This window comes from Hippocampus bargibanti, linkage group LG15, assembly GCF_051943395.1.
Source record: "Hippocampus bargibanti isolate YZ-2025 linkage group LG15, ASM5194339v1, whole genome shotgun sequence".
NCBI classification, from domain to species: Eukaryota; Metazoa; Chordata; class Actinopteri; order Syngnathiformes; family Syngnathidae; genus Hippocampus; species Hippocampus bargibanti.
The window spans coordinates 7,622,728-7,640,460 of NC_142748.1; the positions used below are offsets into that span (position 1 = coordinate 7,622,728).

Sequence of the window (17,733 nt, forward strand, 5' to 3'; positions counted from 1 at the left end):
AGAGCTAAACGAGGATTGGCGTCGGTCACAATTACACGCGACACAAGGAAGTGACGTCCTGTTATGGTTGTCTATCCGGGCCACGCCTATAGATTTTTGTCATGAGAAATTGACCAATTAGAGTTCCTCGCGCGATTTTTCAAAAAAAATCATATTACTACCAGCTCAGAGGAGTTATCAGTCCGCGAAGTTCATAAACAATATAGTTCTATTCATCAAACGACCGTGCAGTTTTAGTTAGACTGCATACGACGCTTTTAAAAGTTATTGTTAAAAAAACAACTATATTCAAAATCACTTTAAAATTCATATTAACTTGTCATAGTTGTGTCAAGAGTGTATTTTGCAGATTGGCGGAGGGATACACTTAGAAACAGGAACAACGCCATTTGCCATAACATAGTCTAGTTTTCGCACGTAAGGTCACGCCGATTTGATTTTACCGTAAATTGCAAAAGATTTTAACATTTGAATAATCATTTATTCGATCTGCAGCCTATTTTGTACGTGTATGGATTTGTTAATGTTGACGTGTCGTTGAAATAATTCAGGTAAGGCTACGTTCATTTAAATATACCCGTGTAGATTTGAATGGCGAGGTTGACGAATTTCCCTTGTCCTTTTTGAACTACATACATACTGTATTTATTAATTTTTACCTTTTAGTTTTACCTTTTACCTTTTCGATATAAATTTAATTCTGAAGATATGCACGTTATAACAGAAACATTTAAGGGGTTAAAGAAAATTAACACTAAAGTCTTAATTTGCTAGCTAAAAGTGACATTTACGTCAAACTTTGTGCAATGATTGGATTGGATTATTAGTCTTGCAGTGGGGATATTTACATTTCACAGCAGCAAAGTGATGAAATGAACGAGAGTAGAAAAACAAAATACATGAGTTTATTACGGAAGACGATTTGGGCCAATGAACAACCATAAAAACAAGGTTTGCAAGATTCTCACTTTTATCTCACAGGTCCGATTTTAAAGTCAGAATTTGAATTTAAAGTAAGAATCTTGACACCCTTGTGTAGCATATGCCACACTGCTAGCCAGTTGATCAAAATGACAGACGTCTTAGGCAGTGGAATAAAGATCATGGACAAAGCATGATCCTCTTCCGTAGTTTACAAATTTCTGACTCTTGATTAAATACTACGTTGCCAGAATGCCACTCCATGGAAAGATTGTCGTGGTTAAGAGGACCGGAGGAGATGGGGAAGAATTTCCTCTCACTGCATCGTGCTTGTTTGGAAGGTAAAGTTAAGTGCTCTCACGAGCCTTGTTTTTTTGTTGTTGTCTTTGTGGGTTTTTTTGTCACTTTGTGTTGTATTTCTTCTATAGTTACCCAATGTTCATTTTCAAATCTCTTTCTGTAATATCCTTGTGAATGTTGATGATTTTTTTCCCAATGCTCCCTTTGTGCTACAGGACCGCTGAGTGTCACATTCGAATTCGGCTTCCCCAAGTTTCCAAAGAGCACTGCAGAATTGACTTGAATGAAAATAAGGAGGTAAAAGAAGTGACGCCAGGTTCTTCTCCATGCTACTTATTGGATTGGATTTGCCTTTATTAGTCTCACAGTGGAGAAATTTACATTTCACAGCAGCAAAGTGATGAAAGGAATGAAAGTAGAAAAACAAAATACATGAGCTGCTGGAAAGGCAGCCACTCTCAGGGCGCCGTCTTGAAGTCAAAAGAACAAAAAAAACTAAATAACAAATAATATGACAGCATAGAGACAATATGAGGCATAGAGAGACATTCATTCTTCAGGACTTGCTGTACCCTCTTTGTGATGACATGAAGCAGTTCTAGATGAAAGAGGAGAGGCTCAAAGCGTCTTTCCACCAGTGGATCAGGGACATCATGGTGGAATGTGCACGTCGACTACAAGCTAAATGTTGAAAGCAAAGACGCAGCTGTAGCATCCATTGACGAAAAGAGATTGTCTCGCATCTCCTGTTGCACATAAATCTGCTTAAATTCCAAGCCGCAACAGTTCCACATATCGTTGAAGTTGTATGGTCAACTTATTTTAATTTGTCTATCTTTTTTTGTAGGTAATTTTAACCAATTTGAGCTCGGTGAACCCGACCCGCGTCAACGGAAAGCCGTTGGAGCAGTCTGAGCGTTTGATGAACGGAGATGTCATAACCATTGTTGATCGTTCTTTCAGGTGGGCTATGATGACAAAATGGTTATTTTCCAATCAAATAGTCTGTGAAAAACGTACATTTGTTATGTCCAAATGAAAACCAGATGGTGTACATGTCATGCTTTTTATGAATTTTAGGTTTGAGTCCCCTCCACCACCAACGCCGAAGAAATTTGCCAGAGGAAGCAGGGCTGGAACCCCCAACACTCTTTTAAAAAATGGAACCAACCACAACATCCAACGTGCATTGCAGCAGGAGGAAGACCCCAAGATGGATGCTGATGCGCAACAAAGCAAGGCGGTGTCTCCTTTTAGTGATCTGTATCAAATGATCAGAAAATCTCTGGATGTTAAAACCCCTCGTCGCTCTTCTGGCGCCCACATCAAGAGGAAAAGCAGCGTTTCCGCAAATCAAAACTCATCAGAAGTGGCCGAGACCAAAGTCTCCGATGGCGAAAGTATAGCTGAGGCTAAAAATCCAAGCACTGTCACCCCGCTGTCTGAGAAGAAGCGTAAGAATTCCCCACAGGTTCTTTCTTCTGATGTGGTGACATCAGGTCAAAATCCACATAGCGCCAAATCCGAAGTGCGCTTGCCGCAGAAAACGCAGCGTGTCACTCCTCAGAAAGCTGCTATCAGTGATGTTGTTGAGAAAATTTCAATTCCAACACCCAAGTCGCCGTTGAGATGCAGGAGCCAGGAGGCCATGCCAGCCAAGGAGCTCGTGAAAGAAATGCCAGCCCCGCAAGATACGAACTCGTCAGGAGCCACAGGGAAAGGTAAATGTTACTAAAAATGACTTTGCCTTCCACCCACCTCCAAGATCAAAATTTTGATTCTGTATTATGACTTAAAAGGGGTGCCAAGAAAACGCACAAGTGGAGAGCCTGTTCTTCAGTCGCCGCCCCCGCAGATGAAGAAGAGACGTGTTTCCTTTGGAGGCTACCTGGTTCCCGAGTTGTTTGACAAAAAAATGCCGCCCGATTCGCCACTGCGAAAAGGCGACAATCCCAGGAGAAGTCTCGGTCGCGTCAAACCCAAACTGTCGCTGCTGAGACGAGCGTCAGTCATTGGCCTGCCGCGGGTAAGATTCTACTTTTTAAACATTTACCTAAAAAATGCACATTTGCCGTTCTGTGACAACCCAATTGATTTTTTATTTTTTTTGATAGATGACTGAAAGTCCTGCAAAGGAGAGCGCTGAATCTCCCAAAATTTCTGTCAAGAAATCTCCAAAGCAAAGGTTCTCACCCTCAAAACAATCTCCGCAAAATAAATCTCCAAAACCCAGGACACCTTCTCCCCAGAGGAAATTGCCGAAATCTACACCGGCCTCACCGAAAGAGAAGCCCCCAGGGAAGAGGTCACCGAAACCAAACACACCGGCCGCCAAAATCTCATTTTCAGGCGAGAAATCGGCCAAGCCAAAGTCTTCAGAAAAGACTCCATTCCCCAAGTCGCCCAAATCGACACCGGCCTCACCCAAATGGGCTTCTCCTGCTCTTAAGTCACCAAAACAGACCACCCCGTCCGCCAAGGCCTCGCTAGCAGGAGAGAAATCGACAAAATCAAGGTCTTCCTCTGAGAAGATTTCAGAATTCCGCACACCGAGCAGACCATCTTCCTCCAGTAACAAATCGGAAACCCCTTTGACCAAAAGTCCGACGAAGAAGCAAACCCCGAAACTCACCCCCGCAAAAACCAGCGATCAAATACCCGTGAAAACACCCCGCGGCTCCCAAAAAAAGATTTCATCCACCAATGGTCGTTTTTTTGTGTCTGCCGTCGAAACTCCGTCCCCGATGGTGGACGATCCGGCGCATTTGGTTGCGGTGACGCCGAAAATCCCACTGAGGAGGAAAAGCATGAAGAGCTCTTCGCGCAAGACTCCCTTGACCAAGACGGACATCAAAGCGCTCCGAAGAAGCGGCGTTTCACGAGCCTCCCTGAGAGGTGTCTTTTTACCATAAAATAAAAACGTGTAAACTGATTAGCATTTTGTTTGCTAGCCGTCGCAAATAAATAAATACCGCCACTAATGTTCTCATTTGCCATTCCAGCCACGTGCTCTTGGGCCGACACCGTCAGGTTTGGCCGGGCTAAAGTCCGATTGGACTCCCTCCGTTCCGAGAACGGTGAAGCGTACTGCCGCCACCGCGAGGGTCTCCAAGAAGCTGGCGTCCCGAGCACAGGTGAGAGTATACGTTCAAAAACAAAGCCCACCTGGACATGCCGTTTTTTCCTCTCACCCGACGATCTTCTCGATTTCTCAGACTCCTGCGAGGAAGCTGTTGGATCACGCTAGCACCGGTCACGCGGCGTCCCCCGTGACCATTGTTGTGGGGCGAGCTTCCAAGCAACGGGTGATGCAACCGGTTGGTGCTCCTCCGAAAATCGTCTTCAATACAGCCATTTCCAAGAAGAACATGAACATGGATGAAGATTTGTCCGGTAATGATATTCCTGAAATCCACACAGCTGCTCTGCTATTATGATTATTCCTTTTTCTTTAACCCTCATTCTGTATGTTGCATCTTTTTTTAGGAATCTCCGAAATGTTTAAAACGCCTTCAAAGAAGGGGAAGAGGAAGTCGGAACACGGCAAGACTGCATTGGCGCAGAATGACGCATCTGTCGTTGATCCTTCCGTGTTGAAGACTCCCGAGGAGCCAGGTAACCCCCGTTTTGTGTATTCTGAGCAAAAACGCAGACGGAAAAGAAATTTAAGTGGGTCTGTTTCCAGGTGAAATGGCCGTCTCCCCGCTCTCTCTCGCGTCCACGGTGAAAGCGGGACGCTACAACAAAGAGGCCGTCAAACGCCTTCTCGGCTGCGGTCGGGAATCGCGCTTCGTGGCCGACGCCGCCGAACAACCGCGCGTAGAAATAACGGCGAGTGATGCAACAACTCCGGAGCGACCAGAGCGTTTCTCCGGCGTGAAGAGACTCCTCAAGACCCCAAAACAGAAGACGGAACCTTTGGAGGATCTGCGAGGAAGACTCCTGAAAACCCCCAAGCAGAAATCCGAGCAAACGGAATGCCTCACCGGCGTCAAAAGAATTTTCACCACCCCACAAGAAAGTCAACCCATCGACGTAGCAGCCAAACTCTGCCAAAGTCCCAAGGTGACCCGAGACCGAGCGAAACCGACCAACGTGTCCGCTCTCAAAGTGTACAGCCCTCCACTTGAGAACCTCCTGGGAATTGAGAGGCTCATGAAGACCCCCAAAGAGCGAAGCAAACCCGTGGAGGAGAACTTTGGCATTAAGAAGCTCATGAAATCGCCCCGATTGAGGGGGAGACCCCCCGTTGAGGATTTTGAAGGGCTTCGGGAGCTCATGGAGGAACCGCCTGAGGTAAAGATGATGGTAAAGATGATGAAGACTATCTCGCTATGTGCTAATGTATTATTATTTTTTGCCTCTCTTGCACAGTTTAAAGATCATCCTGCCAAGACTGACTTGCATGCCACAAAAGGTATGTTATTTTATTATTTTTTTTTTTGCTCTGTGAAGTTCTACATCTAAAATATACCTTGCAGAAATGAACACCATCTTAATTTCTTTCTTTTCGCAGAGGCCGCCGCCGACCAAAATGATGCTTACGAATCATCAGTAGTTTCTCCGCCTGTGATAAAAACTGAACGAGCGGCGACAAATTTCCACATGACCCCTTCCAAAAAACCTCTCCGAGGCCGACGGCTCAAAGCAGCCGATCCGGTGGCAGACGAATCGTCTCCCCATCCAGTCGTCTCCACTCCTGTCAGAGGAAGACGCGGGAAGAAAATGGAGCCCATCCAAGAAGCCAAAGCCGCGCCTCAGCCGAAAAGAGGAAGATGCGCCAAAAAGGTCGAGACCGTCCAAGAGCTTCTCATTGAAACTCTGCCGCAGGCTGAAAGTGAGCCTGCAGCAACTGCAGCTTTGGAAGACGACGACGAGCCCGTGAAGCCACGAAGAGGAAGATATGTCAAAAAGGCTCTGAAACAAACCGAAATGCTTCCACAACCTGCCGATGCAAATTTTCCGGAACAGGAGGGTGAACCCATCGCGACCGACGGCGTCGCATCTTTAAAAGAGGTTGGAAAGCCGCAAAAAGGAAGAAAACCCAAACAACAATCTTCTCGCTCCAAAAAAGTGCAACGTTCTATCTGCAGCGATGACGTATCCCAACAAGGTACGGGAATGTTATTCACGTTTGATTACATTTTGATTAGATTATTGTAACTCTGTTTCATGCTCAAGCACCTTTGCATTCTCCGCTTTCAGATCTCGACAAAGTTGATGACCCCCAAGAGCAGATTCCAACTGAAGACGGCGAAAAAAAATCAACGTCTGGTTTACAGGAAGCGCAGATCACGGAGGACGTCCCCGTCGTTCAGACGAAGCTTCGTCGGGGGAGACGAGGCAACCGGGTAGACGATGAGCAAGGTGCCGCTTTCGAGGAAGCTCTTGTCTCCACTCCGGTCAAAACCGTAAGAAGGAAGAGAACCGAGGCGACCGCGCCACCTGCGAGCAGACTCACCACCAGAAGTCGCAACGTAAAGGTTCAATCTTCCGACGCTCTGACTGAAAAGGTGTCGGCGAAAGAAACTAAACAAGAAGATTTCCAGATTCCTGCAGCCGATACGCTCGTCAAGCCTCATCCGGGCAGGAAAAATAAACCAGTTGCTTTGCTTCCCGAGCAAGAAAAAGCGCCAGGCGTGGAATTAGCACCCGCCAAGAAAAGAGGAAGTCGCCTCAAAGTCATCTCTGAGACAGCCGAGCCGCAACAACTTGAACACGTCATCCCTGAAGAGTCGAGTGGAACGAGAAGCCAGAAAACCAAAAAAGAGCAAGAGAATCGTGACAAGACTCCCGTCACGGCGCAGTTTGCACTCCAGCGACCGACAAAACCATCCAGGAACAAAAAGGACAACGTCAAAAATCTTGTCCCGGTTGGAGAACCGGAGATCTCGGAACCAGAGCCGATCACTTCCGCCGTTGCAGAAACAAGCCGAGGAGCGCTCCGAAAACAAAAACAAGCAGAAAATACCCAAGCTGGCGCGATTGAGACGGCGACGGCGTTAAAACCGCAACCGAGAGGAAGAGCAAAACAAGCGGAAGATGTTAGCGCCGCGCAGTTAACGGAGGAGCAATCCGAATTAAAACAGAAGCAGCAGAGGGGAAGTCGTATGAAAAGCGCTTTGAAAGACGACATCGAACAAGTCGAGACAGTCAAGAGGGCGCGGCGAGGGCCAACCTCCTCTTGTGAGGACGCCCAAAAGAGTTCGCCGGCAGTCAAAAGCGGAAAACGTCCGCTCGCCAAATCCGATCTGTCTGAGGCCAACAAAAAAACATCAAACGCCGCAACGCAAGAACCACAAAAGCGCCCCAAATCAGTGAAATGGAACCTGCAAACCGAAGTCTGCGAAATGCCCAAAAGACCAATTCGGGCGCTTCGAGGCAAGCGCCCAAACGGCGCCGATCCTCAAGATCGGGAGGAGGAGGACCTCCCAGAAGAAGCGGCGGACCCTAAGCCGCCCAAGAGAACCCGGCGAGGGGCAAAGGTCTCAAAGGAACCCGAGTCCACCACAAAAGGCGACGACGCCGAAGAAGCGGAGATTCAGCCCCAAAACAGAAGAGGGCGATCAGCTAAGAAATTTTAACACCTCCGCATTTAATCCTGATTTTGATTTGATTATCATTATTGTTACGCAATAAGTTGTTTAATTGGCATTCTTAAATCTATTTTCGGCTCATTATGTTATGCAGAGGAAAAATGATGCGCGGTGTTCTGTCTTTTTTATTTGAATTATTACCAGCAGGGATTTTATAAGCATACATTTCCAATGATTTTCATTTAGTAGGTAACTTGTGGGTTTGTTATTGTTTGGTTAAAAAAGAAAGTATTAATGGAAACATTCCTGTTTTTTTTTCTTTGTCTGCACAGTATGTGAGTGCACTAGTATAGAAAGATTACCTTAAATAAATTCACAAGCTTTTAACAATTCCTCATTTGTTCTTATTGAGATGATAAAACAATCATTTTTCTCAATCGTTTATGAAAACGTACAAGCCACACGTTTAATACATTTTTCCCGTCTTTAGGAGTTGTGTTTTAAATTGTCTTTTTTGATCCTGACACTCTTAATTATAACTACGGAACCATTTAAAAGAGATGTTGAACAACACGGACGCATTTTTGAGCCGGACCCGGAACCGACGTTTGCTTCACGTTGGAGGGAGATTTGAGGAACGCGTGGTGGACGGCGCTTTTACTTTAGATCGTTTTTCATATTAAACTTATTGTTCAATTTTCTTTCATTTATTTTTGTCGTCATGGAAGCTGAAAGTGACATAAAAACGAGACCGAAAGGTTTCCAATGTGTCCTGTGTAAGGTCAATTTACCAAACCGTAAGTAACCACCTTCGTGTTTTACACTCTTAACAGTCTATATTAATATAAACACCGAGTCTTGTTTTTTTTCACATTGTATACTACATATCCACAAAAGGCCGGGTCGTGTACACGGTTAGCAATGTGATTCATAAACTTCACTTTTGGTGTATCTGAATGAAGCAACAACAACAAAATGGTTCTAAATTATGTCATGTAACCACAGTCATAAACATACGCCTTGAATCCAGAACTACAAGGTCTTTTCATACGTGTAAGCCTCGTTGCAATGTATTCTGTTTTTGTTATTTTCTCTTGTATTTCTAATGGTGGCTTTAGAGTCCAGCGTGGATCAGCACGTCAAAGGGCGAAAGCACCAAACGTTAAGTAAAGTACGAAGCACCAGGAAGACCCAGGAGGAGCACAGTGTGTTTGTCAGCGGCATCAAGTCAGACACTTCGCAGGATGAGCTGGCTGACTACTTCCAGCAATTTGGGACAGTTTCCGATGTGATCATGGACAAAGATAAGGTCTAGTGTCAGTCTTGAATATACTATTGAGTTCAATACTCTTTCCATTTTTTTAACATCCTAAAATCAGGCACTGCTGTTGTGGCTTTGCATCTCCAGGGCGTATTTGCCATTGTGCAGTTCAGCCAGACGGAGAGCATTCAAGCGGCTTTATCCTGTGTCGAACACAAAATGAAAGGACTCAATCTGCGTGTCAAACCCCGGGAGAAGAAGGAATTCAAGTACATCCCCAAACAGAAGTGTGACCTACAGAACCTGCAGCAAGTTCTGGAGCACCTAAAACCACAACTCTGTCAGCTGCCTTGTGTGAGTCATGATATGATGCATAGTGATTTTGGACTTGAACTCATTTCATATCTGTTCTATTTTAGGGTTATCTGCATTCGCCGTTTATATGTTGTTGTTGTTGTTGTTGTTTTTTTTCAGGTTAATGCTCAGATGCAATACATTGAGAAGCGCTTCCAGCTTGGAGATCATGAGAAGAAGGCTCGAAATTTGCTGGTGCAACTTTTGCAGGAGGTCTTTGTGGAATTTTTTCCAGGTATGCGCAAGCCCTCCACTTGAAAACAAAAAAAGACACTTTATTCAAGAGCCAACTTCCACATTTATTCGTGTGTATCTTACAGACAGCCAAATTCTGCCGTTCGGGTCCTCCGTCAACACCTTTGGTATTCATTCATGTGACCTGGACTTGGTTCTGGACTTGGAGAACACCAAGGTCTTTCAGGCCCGTGCTAGGAGCACATCAGAGGTTCGTGCTGATCCAAAATATTTGGGGAGTGAAATATTGTTGGATTAAGAATCATTTCTGTCACTCTAGCCTCAAGCAGCCGAGTGCCTGTCAGACGACGGCCGCTCAGAGGACTCCATCCTGTCTGACATCGACCTGTCCACAGCCTCTCCGGCTGAAATTCTGGACCTGGTGGCGGCCATCCTGAGGCGCTGCGTCCCCAGCGTGCACAAAGTCCACGTGGTCGCCAGTGCCCGCCTCCCGGTGGTGAAATTTCATCACCGCGAGCTCAACCTCCAGGGTGACATCACCGTCAACAACAGGTTCGTTTGTATGATTTTTTTATCAATGTTATTTATTTTCTACCCCAATTTTTCATACTTTGGTTTTAAAAGCGATTTTTGCCTCCACAGACTGGCCGTGAGGAACACTCGCTTTCTTCAACTATGTTCAGGGATAGAAGACAGATTGAGGCCTTTGGTGTACACCATACGCTGCTGGGCCAAACAGAAGCAACTAGCAGGTAAAATTTGCAATCGGTGAGAAGGAACATGCTCAACCCTGTAAAATAATTATCCCCCGTGATACACAAGGTAACCCCAGTGGTGCTGGCCCGCTGCTCAACAACTACGCTCTGACGCTGCTCGTCCTCTTCTTCTTGCAAAATTGTGAGCCTCCCGTTCTCCCCACCGTGGACCGCCTCAAAGACTTGGCGTGTAAGTGTCGACTCTCTGCCAAATAGTGAGCTGATCATGCCAATGCTACAAAGTTGTCGTCATGGTGAGACCACTTGCGTTTCCCGTATTTCAGGATGCAAACAGATTACAAATGGACCAAAACAATAAGTCTCATAAATATTTCCGACGAGTGAAATTGAAACGGATTCGGAAATATGAGTTTGACTGTCAAACTTGCAGGTGAGGAAGAAGAGTGTGTGATTGACGGGTGGGACTGCACCTTCCCCAGTCAACCCATCGCCGTGCCCCCCAGTGGAAACACCCAAGATCTGTGTAAGTCTGTCCATTTGGTATTTTATTATTTTCAGATAAGAGTGACCAGAGTTGCTTTATTTATTTTTTTCTCGAACGTCACTCTCCCTAGTTGAAGTGCGCTAAATAATAATAATAGCAATACATCTCATTTATAAATGTTTAATAAAGCTTAATAATAGGGACTTAATAAACATGATTTATTGAAATACAAATTAGCGTATTTTCTGGATGATAAGGCGCACCTAAAAGACAAGATTTCTTTTTTTTTTCAAAAGCTGACCATGTGCCTCATGATGTATGGGAAACGTTTCATTCATTGGAAGTGCCCCATATAATGTATGGAAAAGGTTTTAAAATATGTCATTCGTTGAAGGTGCGCCTTACATTCCAGAAAATATGGTCATTTCTTCCTTGATTTAATCTTCAATACCATCATCCTAAATTTTGATTTTTGGAAGACATTTTTATTGTAAATAAAATCTCATCCCGCATTTCTATTAGTTTTATACTAATAATAGTAATAATAATAATAGTAATAATAAGAAGAAAAAGAGAAAGAAGAAGAAAAAGAAGAAGAGGAAGAAAAAGAAAAGGAAGAAGAATAAGACATTTATAAGTGCCTTTCAAAACTCGGGGTCTCAAAGGAAGAAGAAAACTACATTTATAAGTGCCTTTCAAAACTCAAGGTCTCAAAGAAAAGAAAAAAGGAAGAAGAAAATGACATTTATAAGTGCTTTTCAAAACTCAAGTTCTCAAAGGAAGAAGAAGAAGAAAAGGAGGGAAAAGAAAAGGAAGAAGAAAGACATTTATAAGTGCCTTTCAAAACTCTAGGTCTCAAAGAAAGGAAGAAAAGGAAGGAGGAGGAAGAAAATGTAGAAAAGGAGGAGGAAGCAAATGAAGAAGAAAATGAAGAGAAGGAAGAAGAAGAGGAAGCAAAGGAACAAAATGAAGAAAAAGACATTTATAAGTGCCTTTCAAAACTCTTTAGGTCTCAAAGAAAGGAAGAAAAGTAAGGAGAAAATGAAGAACAGCTTCTTCCCCCAAGCCATTAACTTTGAACTCAGCATGTTCTACCGGAAACAAATTCCTTGCGTGTTCTACATACTTGGCAATAAAGATGATTCTGATGAAAAGGAGGAGGAAGAAAAGGAAGAAGAAGAAGAGGAAGAAAATGAAGAAAAGGAGGAGGAAGAAAAGGAAGAAGAAGAAGAAGAAGAGGAAGAAAATGAAGAAAAGGAGGAGGAAGAAAATGAAGAAAATGAGGAGTAAGAAAAGGAAGAAAATGAGGAGTAAGAAAAGGAAGAAGAAAAGAAGGAAAAAAATGAAGAATAGGAGGAGGAAGAAAATGAAGAAAAGGAAGAAGAAAATGAAGAAAAGGAGGAGGAAGAATATGAAGAAAGGGAGGAAGAAAATGAAGAATAGAAGGAGGAAGAAAATGAAGAAAAGGAGGAGGAAGAAAAAAAAGAAGGAAGAAGAAAAGGAGGAGGAAGAATATGAAGAAAGGGAGGAAAAAAATGAAGAATAGGAGGAGGAAGAATATGAAGAAAAGGAGGAGGAAGAAAAGGAAGAAGGAAGAAGAAAAGGAGGAGGAAGAAAAGGAAGAAGGAAGAAGAAAAGGAGGAGGAAGAAAAGGAAGAAGGAAGAAGAAAAGGAAGAAAATGAGGAGGAAGAAGAAAATGAAGAAAAGGAAGAAGAAAATGAAGAAAAGGAGGAGGAAGAATATGAAGAAAGGGAGGAAGAAAATGAAGAAAAGGAGGAGGAAGAATATGAAGAAAGGGAGGAAGAAAATGAAGAATAGGAGGAGGAAGAAAATGAAGAAAAGGAGGAGGAAGAAAAGGAAGAAGGAAGAAGAAAAGGAGGAGGAAGAAAAGGAAGAAGGAAGAAGAAAAGGAAGAAAATGAGGAGGAAGAAGAAAAGGAAGAAGAAAATGAAGAAAAGGAGGAGGAAGAATATGAAGAAAGGGAGGAAGAAAATGAAGAATAGGAGGAGGAAGAAAAGGAAGACGAAGAAAATGAAGAAAAGGAGGAGGAAGAAAAGGAAGACGAAGAAAATGAAGAAAAGGAGGAGGAAGAAAAGGAAGAAGAGAAGGAGGAGGAAGAAAATGAAGAAAAGGAGGAGGAAGTAAGTGCCTTTCAAAACTCTCAAGGTCTCAAAGAAAAAGAAAGGAAGAAACGAAGGAAGAAGACATTCTTTTCGCCTCCGAGTCTCTATTCAACATTTTGAATGGATTTTGACTTACGACCGTTTGGTTGGAAAACTCTGAGGTAGAAAGGAACTCGGTGCTAAACCGGATGTTATCTGTATTTATGAACAAAGAAACGATTATAAAAAGTAGTTTGTATGCCTGCAGTCATTCTGACGCAATCTTGTGTTGGCAGCCGAGAAATGCCACAGAAACTTCCTCATTTATTTTCTGCAAATAAAAATATGACGGTACTTATTTGTACCGCTTTTCAAATCACAATCCCAATGTTGAGTGGAAACTAAATTTCAGTTGAATGATTTTCCAAATTCGTTCCGCCCCTGAAATGAAATCTATTTCCACCAGGCACCCTTTTGGCTGGTTTCTTCTCCTTCTATGCCAAGTTTGATTTTACAAATAGCGTCATATCTCTGAGGGAGGGGCATCCCATCCCAATTACGGACTTTGTTTGTCGCAATGACAATAAGGAGGAGAACCCGAGCGGACCTCGACTGGGCCCCCTCAATGTTTTGGACCCCTTCGAGCTGTCCCACAACGTGGCGGCAAACCTGACGGAGCGCTCTCAGAAATGCTTCCAGAAGGCGTGTCAGGATGCCGAGAAGTACTGCCGCAGCCTCCAGTACCTGCGCAAGTCCACCAAAGGGAAGTCCTGGGGGCTGGTGCGTTTGTTCACCCCCAACGGCGGAGGCTCGCAAACCAAAGCGGACGAGTTGACCATCGACATTCCGATCCGCGGTCAACCGCGGACGGCAGCGGAGGGTTTTTCATCGGTGTGCTGTTCCGCGGAGCGAGTCTTCCAAAGCGTTCTCGGGTGCCACCTCGTGTTCTCCTCTGGTTTTGGCCTCCTGGAAAATCCGCCCGCTGAAACGGAGACCGGCTCGGATCCCTTCAACACGTCAATGAACGACTCTACGGATTCCCCGACCAACCGGGTCCCCGCGGGCACCAAGCGGCGACTCTCCGACAGTGACGTGTCCCTTTCCCCTCAAGGAAAAAAGGCGCGGATGTCCAAAAGGGACAAGCGGGATCCCCCCCACTGGTTGTGGGTGCAGAAATACCCCGTGTGGGCCGGCAGAAGGAAAGTCAGGCGTGAGCTCGTCGTCAAAGAAGCTGACCAACAGCCCGAGGGCAGCTGCGTGGAAATGGAAACCCGAGTCACAGATCGCATCATGGAGAAAGAAGAGCAGCTCAAGGAGCCGCTTGATTTCAAGGTTAGCGCCCGCCTGGTGGCTGAGGCTGAGAGCGCCAAGGTCGAGTTGAAGTTGGAGCCGTGCGGCGAGCAGGCCGCCGTTTTTCAGGACTTTGGTCATTTCCTGGAGGCTTTCCTACCCAAGATGGTGGAGTCGTCGCTGGAGAAAGAAGCAGGCGGCGCAGAAAATGGGACGTCGCTATAATATTTGGAGTTTCTAGAACGAACATTCGGAAGAGCTCCGCCTCTCACACATACGTCTGTCTAGGCTCAGTCGTACAGAAGTGATCCATCAAGGAAACGGTTTCTTCAGCCATCATCTGTACTTTTCGCTCCTCATCCGAAGAGCTTCGTCAGCGGACTAAAATTTTGCTGGGAGCTCTGGCCCTATATATATATATATATATACACCCCTATTGTCCATGGGTGGTTGTGCCAGACTTCTGCTGTGACAGATCTCTGTTCTAAGGTTGGGGGGAGCAGAGGACACTTTCCTGAGGCTACACTGATTACTTCTATTGTCCTGACTGATTATGGTGTACGACTGACCTGATTGCCCCATTTGCTCTGGTATCATCAGCATGACTAAGCCTATGTGGTAACGATCTCAGAAGTTTGTTGTAAGCAAGATGCAAATTAAACCGCACACCACCATGGCGATTTAGTGAAGGGTTTTGTTGTTTTATAAAAATAGCTTCTTTTACTCCCCTTTTAAACCATCCATTTTCTTTCGCTAAGATTTTAACCTCATTGTCGTCAAATGAGTGGTTGCTAGCTAATAGGTGCATATGTACTCCAGATTGAGGCCCACTAGTATTACTCCTGCGATGTTGAGTCTTTTTTTTTATAATTTTAATTGCAAGGTCTCTGTTTGCAGCTAATGCAAGACAGACAAATGAAAGTAATTGCGACTGACTCATGCAGACGTTTTTATTGCTCCAGGTGAGCGATTGAGACCGTACTGATTAACGTCATTCATCTCAGGCATGCGGCGATATCGCCGAGATGCTAACATGGCATTTGGGAAAGCCACTGTTTTTTTTAAATTATTATTTACATTTGGGAATTTAAATTGCGTCCGCGATGGGAATTAAGTGCAATGGATTGCAATGTTGATATTTCTAACATCACCGCTTCCGGCGACTCCGATATTAGCTTTTTCTTTAGCTTTCTTCTAAAGCCAAGATTGATACATGAGCAGTCTTACACCCTCGCAGCTCCAAGCCAGAGAGTCAAAATGATTGATATCTCAGTGTTTGCTACAGGTGCCCCCCGCCCACCAAAAAAAAGGAAGCGGATTTTAACCGCCAATGTTAATCCGCGCAACAGAAGTGACAGATGCTTCTGACAGGTAACCCCGACCCTTTTTCTCCTTTTGTACGTAAGCGTTCCGTCCCTATTGAGATTTATTGTGCGATTGACTATCGCAGCTGTTTTATTTTGAAAACAGAGGTCACAAATGGTTTGTTTTTGTTCAAAATATGACTTTGGATCTCAATATGGGTCAAAAATTCATCAATTACATTGCTCCCATTAACAAGAACTTTGTCGCCCTCTTGTGGCATCTTGCAAAACATGCCCAAAAATGTACTTTTGGTGAATTTGTGACAAACGAACCAAAATTAAGTAGTTTGTCAAGGGACTCCAAAAATAATGCTAACAGGATGATCGCGTAGCAATTGAAAGTCAATCCCAACTCCTTCCTTCCTCCAATCCACTCAGAATCATAAAAAGCGTCCTGAATTGAGAAGCCCACCATCCAAATCGAATCAGCCCTTCGTCATCTATCAGAGTTACCCCCCCGAAGCTGCCCGGCCAGCTCATAAAAGCATCAGTACGTTGGGCCCCCGCCACTCTTGCTTTCAACCAAAGACAAATTGTTCTGCGCGGAAAAAAAGCGCAAGCTAGAGTAGCCGCCGCACCCCTATGGGACACGTGAATCGCACGAGACGCTGCGATTTGAGAAAACAACTGACGTCTACAGTCACTGTTTATGCCAGTAAATAGCCCATGCTCATAATATATCAGCCTGAGGAAATATGATGAGCTTTTCCTCCGTGGCTCACGCCACAATGATGCTTAGATGATCCATTTAGGCCGCATCGACGGTGATGAATGATCACCGGTCCCCCCGGTTTGTCTTGCGATGACCCCGCTAAACAAACGGGGCTCTACGGAGCAACGGAATGGATAAGGATATATATTTTTGAAAAGTTGTGATCACTCCAAAAAATAATAATAGTAATCATAACCGCGGGATTCTCAAATTGTTCCCCATCCTCAGGAATTTCTCGGCTAATGCTAAGCTAATTTCACTAATGTTACAGCTTGCTATCTCATCCTCACCTCCCTGAGGATAAATAAATTGACAAATATCACCGTGAAAGGGAATCATGCGAGATGAGGAGTATAAAAAAAATCACACACGGCAAGTACAAAGCAAATATTAAGCGGCGCGTAGTAGCGCCTACGCTCCTTTGTCAATTTAAATCTGCAAATCAACATTATGTGCGCAGTGTTCATCCATATAGCAGACTGAAAAGCACTTTGTTCATATTAATGGCTCACTGACAGATAAGACTGGAAAAAAATCCCCTTTTGCACACCTTTTGCAGGAAGGAGTCGCATTTTCCCACCCCGGAGATTGCACCCGTGTGTGCAAACTGGGCAAATAGTGCTTTTATATGGCAAATAGTGCTTTTAAAGCGTCACAAAGTTGCTCAAGGAGTTTTGAGATAAAGTCAAGTTTGCTTCCTATTCTCTACAGGAGGGTTTTTTAAGTAAGCGCTAGCTAGCGGCCTGTGAAAACAAAAACAAAAAACTTTAATCGTAGTGGTTTATTCTGTTATCTTTGGCTGTTCACACTTGAACGGCTAATGAGTTTGTCCTGTTGCACATCGTTGTTTCTTCCCATTGACTTTTATGGCACCGGAGAAATGTTGATTGCTGAGGTAGAATTAAAATGTTCCGGAAAAGCCACCGACAGGGCTTGGAAAATTTTACGGCGCTTGCTTCAAAGTCTGCGTTTAAAAAAAAAAAAATAATAATAATAATTTAGAATTTTCAATTCAATCTGGCTCATTTTTGTGTGTTTGCTTATGAGCGTATTTGAATGATTGCACAATAATTGTTAAGAGATAGTCAGTCAGAGCAATCTTCGAATCCACTTACCGTCTTTTACGGCCCGCTCGTGCTTGTTTATTGGTCGCAGGGGGGTCCGCGGAGACCATCGGTTGGGATTTATGCCCAAATCAAGTTGTTTTTGACAAGGGCCTGGGGACAACATTTTTTGTCTTCCCCTCCCTCACTATTCTATTCTATAAACAGCTCGTGACTGTGGAACTATCACCACGTCTCATGGGACTCCCCCAGGACATGTACCAGGCATGAGTCTGACTCACCGCAACCTTACAAATCTCATTTTACATGCTATTTATGGGGGGAAAAAGCTTTATTTTGATGTAAGAATCATAGTGGGTGTTGCTTTAAAATAGCTTTTTTTTTTAATCGATAAAATGAGGCCCTCGCATATCTTGACCGAATTGTTGCGACA

General features: G+C 44.2%; 2 protein-coding genes across 2 annotated transcripts; both read left to right on the forward strand.

Annotated features, from left to right (window-relative positions):
• Positions 1-408: 408 nt before the first annotated feature.
• Positions 409-8,149, forward strand: mki67 (marker of proliferation Ki-67). The gene is given in 15 exon segments (XM_089014897.1): positions 409-551; positions 1,173-1,262; positions 1,437-1,518; positions 2,069-2,184; positions 2,302-2,942; positions 3,021-3,247; positions 3,336-4,116; positions 4,224-4,276; positions 4,278-4,355; positions 4,437-4,614; positions 4,708-4,836; positions 4,907-5,517; positions 5,596-5,638; positions 5,738-6,334; positions 6,427-8,149. Coding segments are annotated over 14 exon segments (5,004 nt in total). The 5' UTR covers positions 409-551; position 1,173; the 3' UTR covers positions 7,806-8,149.
• A 135-nt stretch (positions 8,150-8,284) lies between these two features.
• Positions 8,285-17,675, forward strand: tut1 (terminal uridylyl transferase 1, U6 snRNA-specific). Its single transcript, XM_089014898.1, has 10 exons — positions 8,285-8,554; positions 8,876-9,066; positions 9,166-9,372; positions 9,493-9,607; positions 9,693-9,817; positions 9,887-10,119; positions 10,210-10,319; positions 10,390-10,512; positions 10,714-10,806; positions 13,337-17,675. The coding sequence occupies exons 1-10, from the start codon at positions 8,479-8,481 to the stop codon at positions 14,383-14,385; spliced, it is 2,322 nt and encodes a 773-aa protein (XP_088871024.1). The 5' UTR covers positions 8,285-8,478; the 3' UTR covers positions 14,386-17,675.
• The last annotated feature ends 58 nt before the right edge of the window (positions 17,676-17,733 follow it).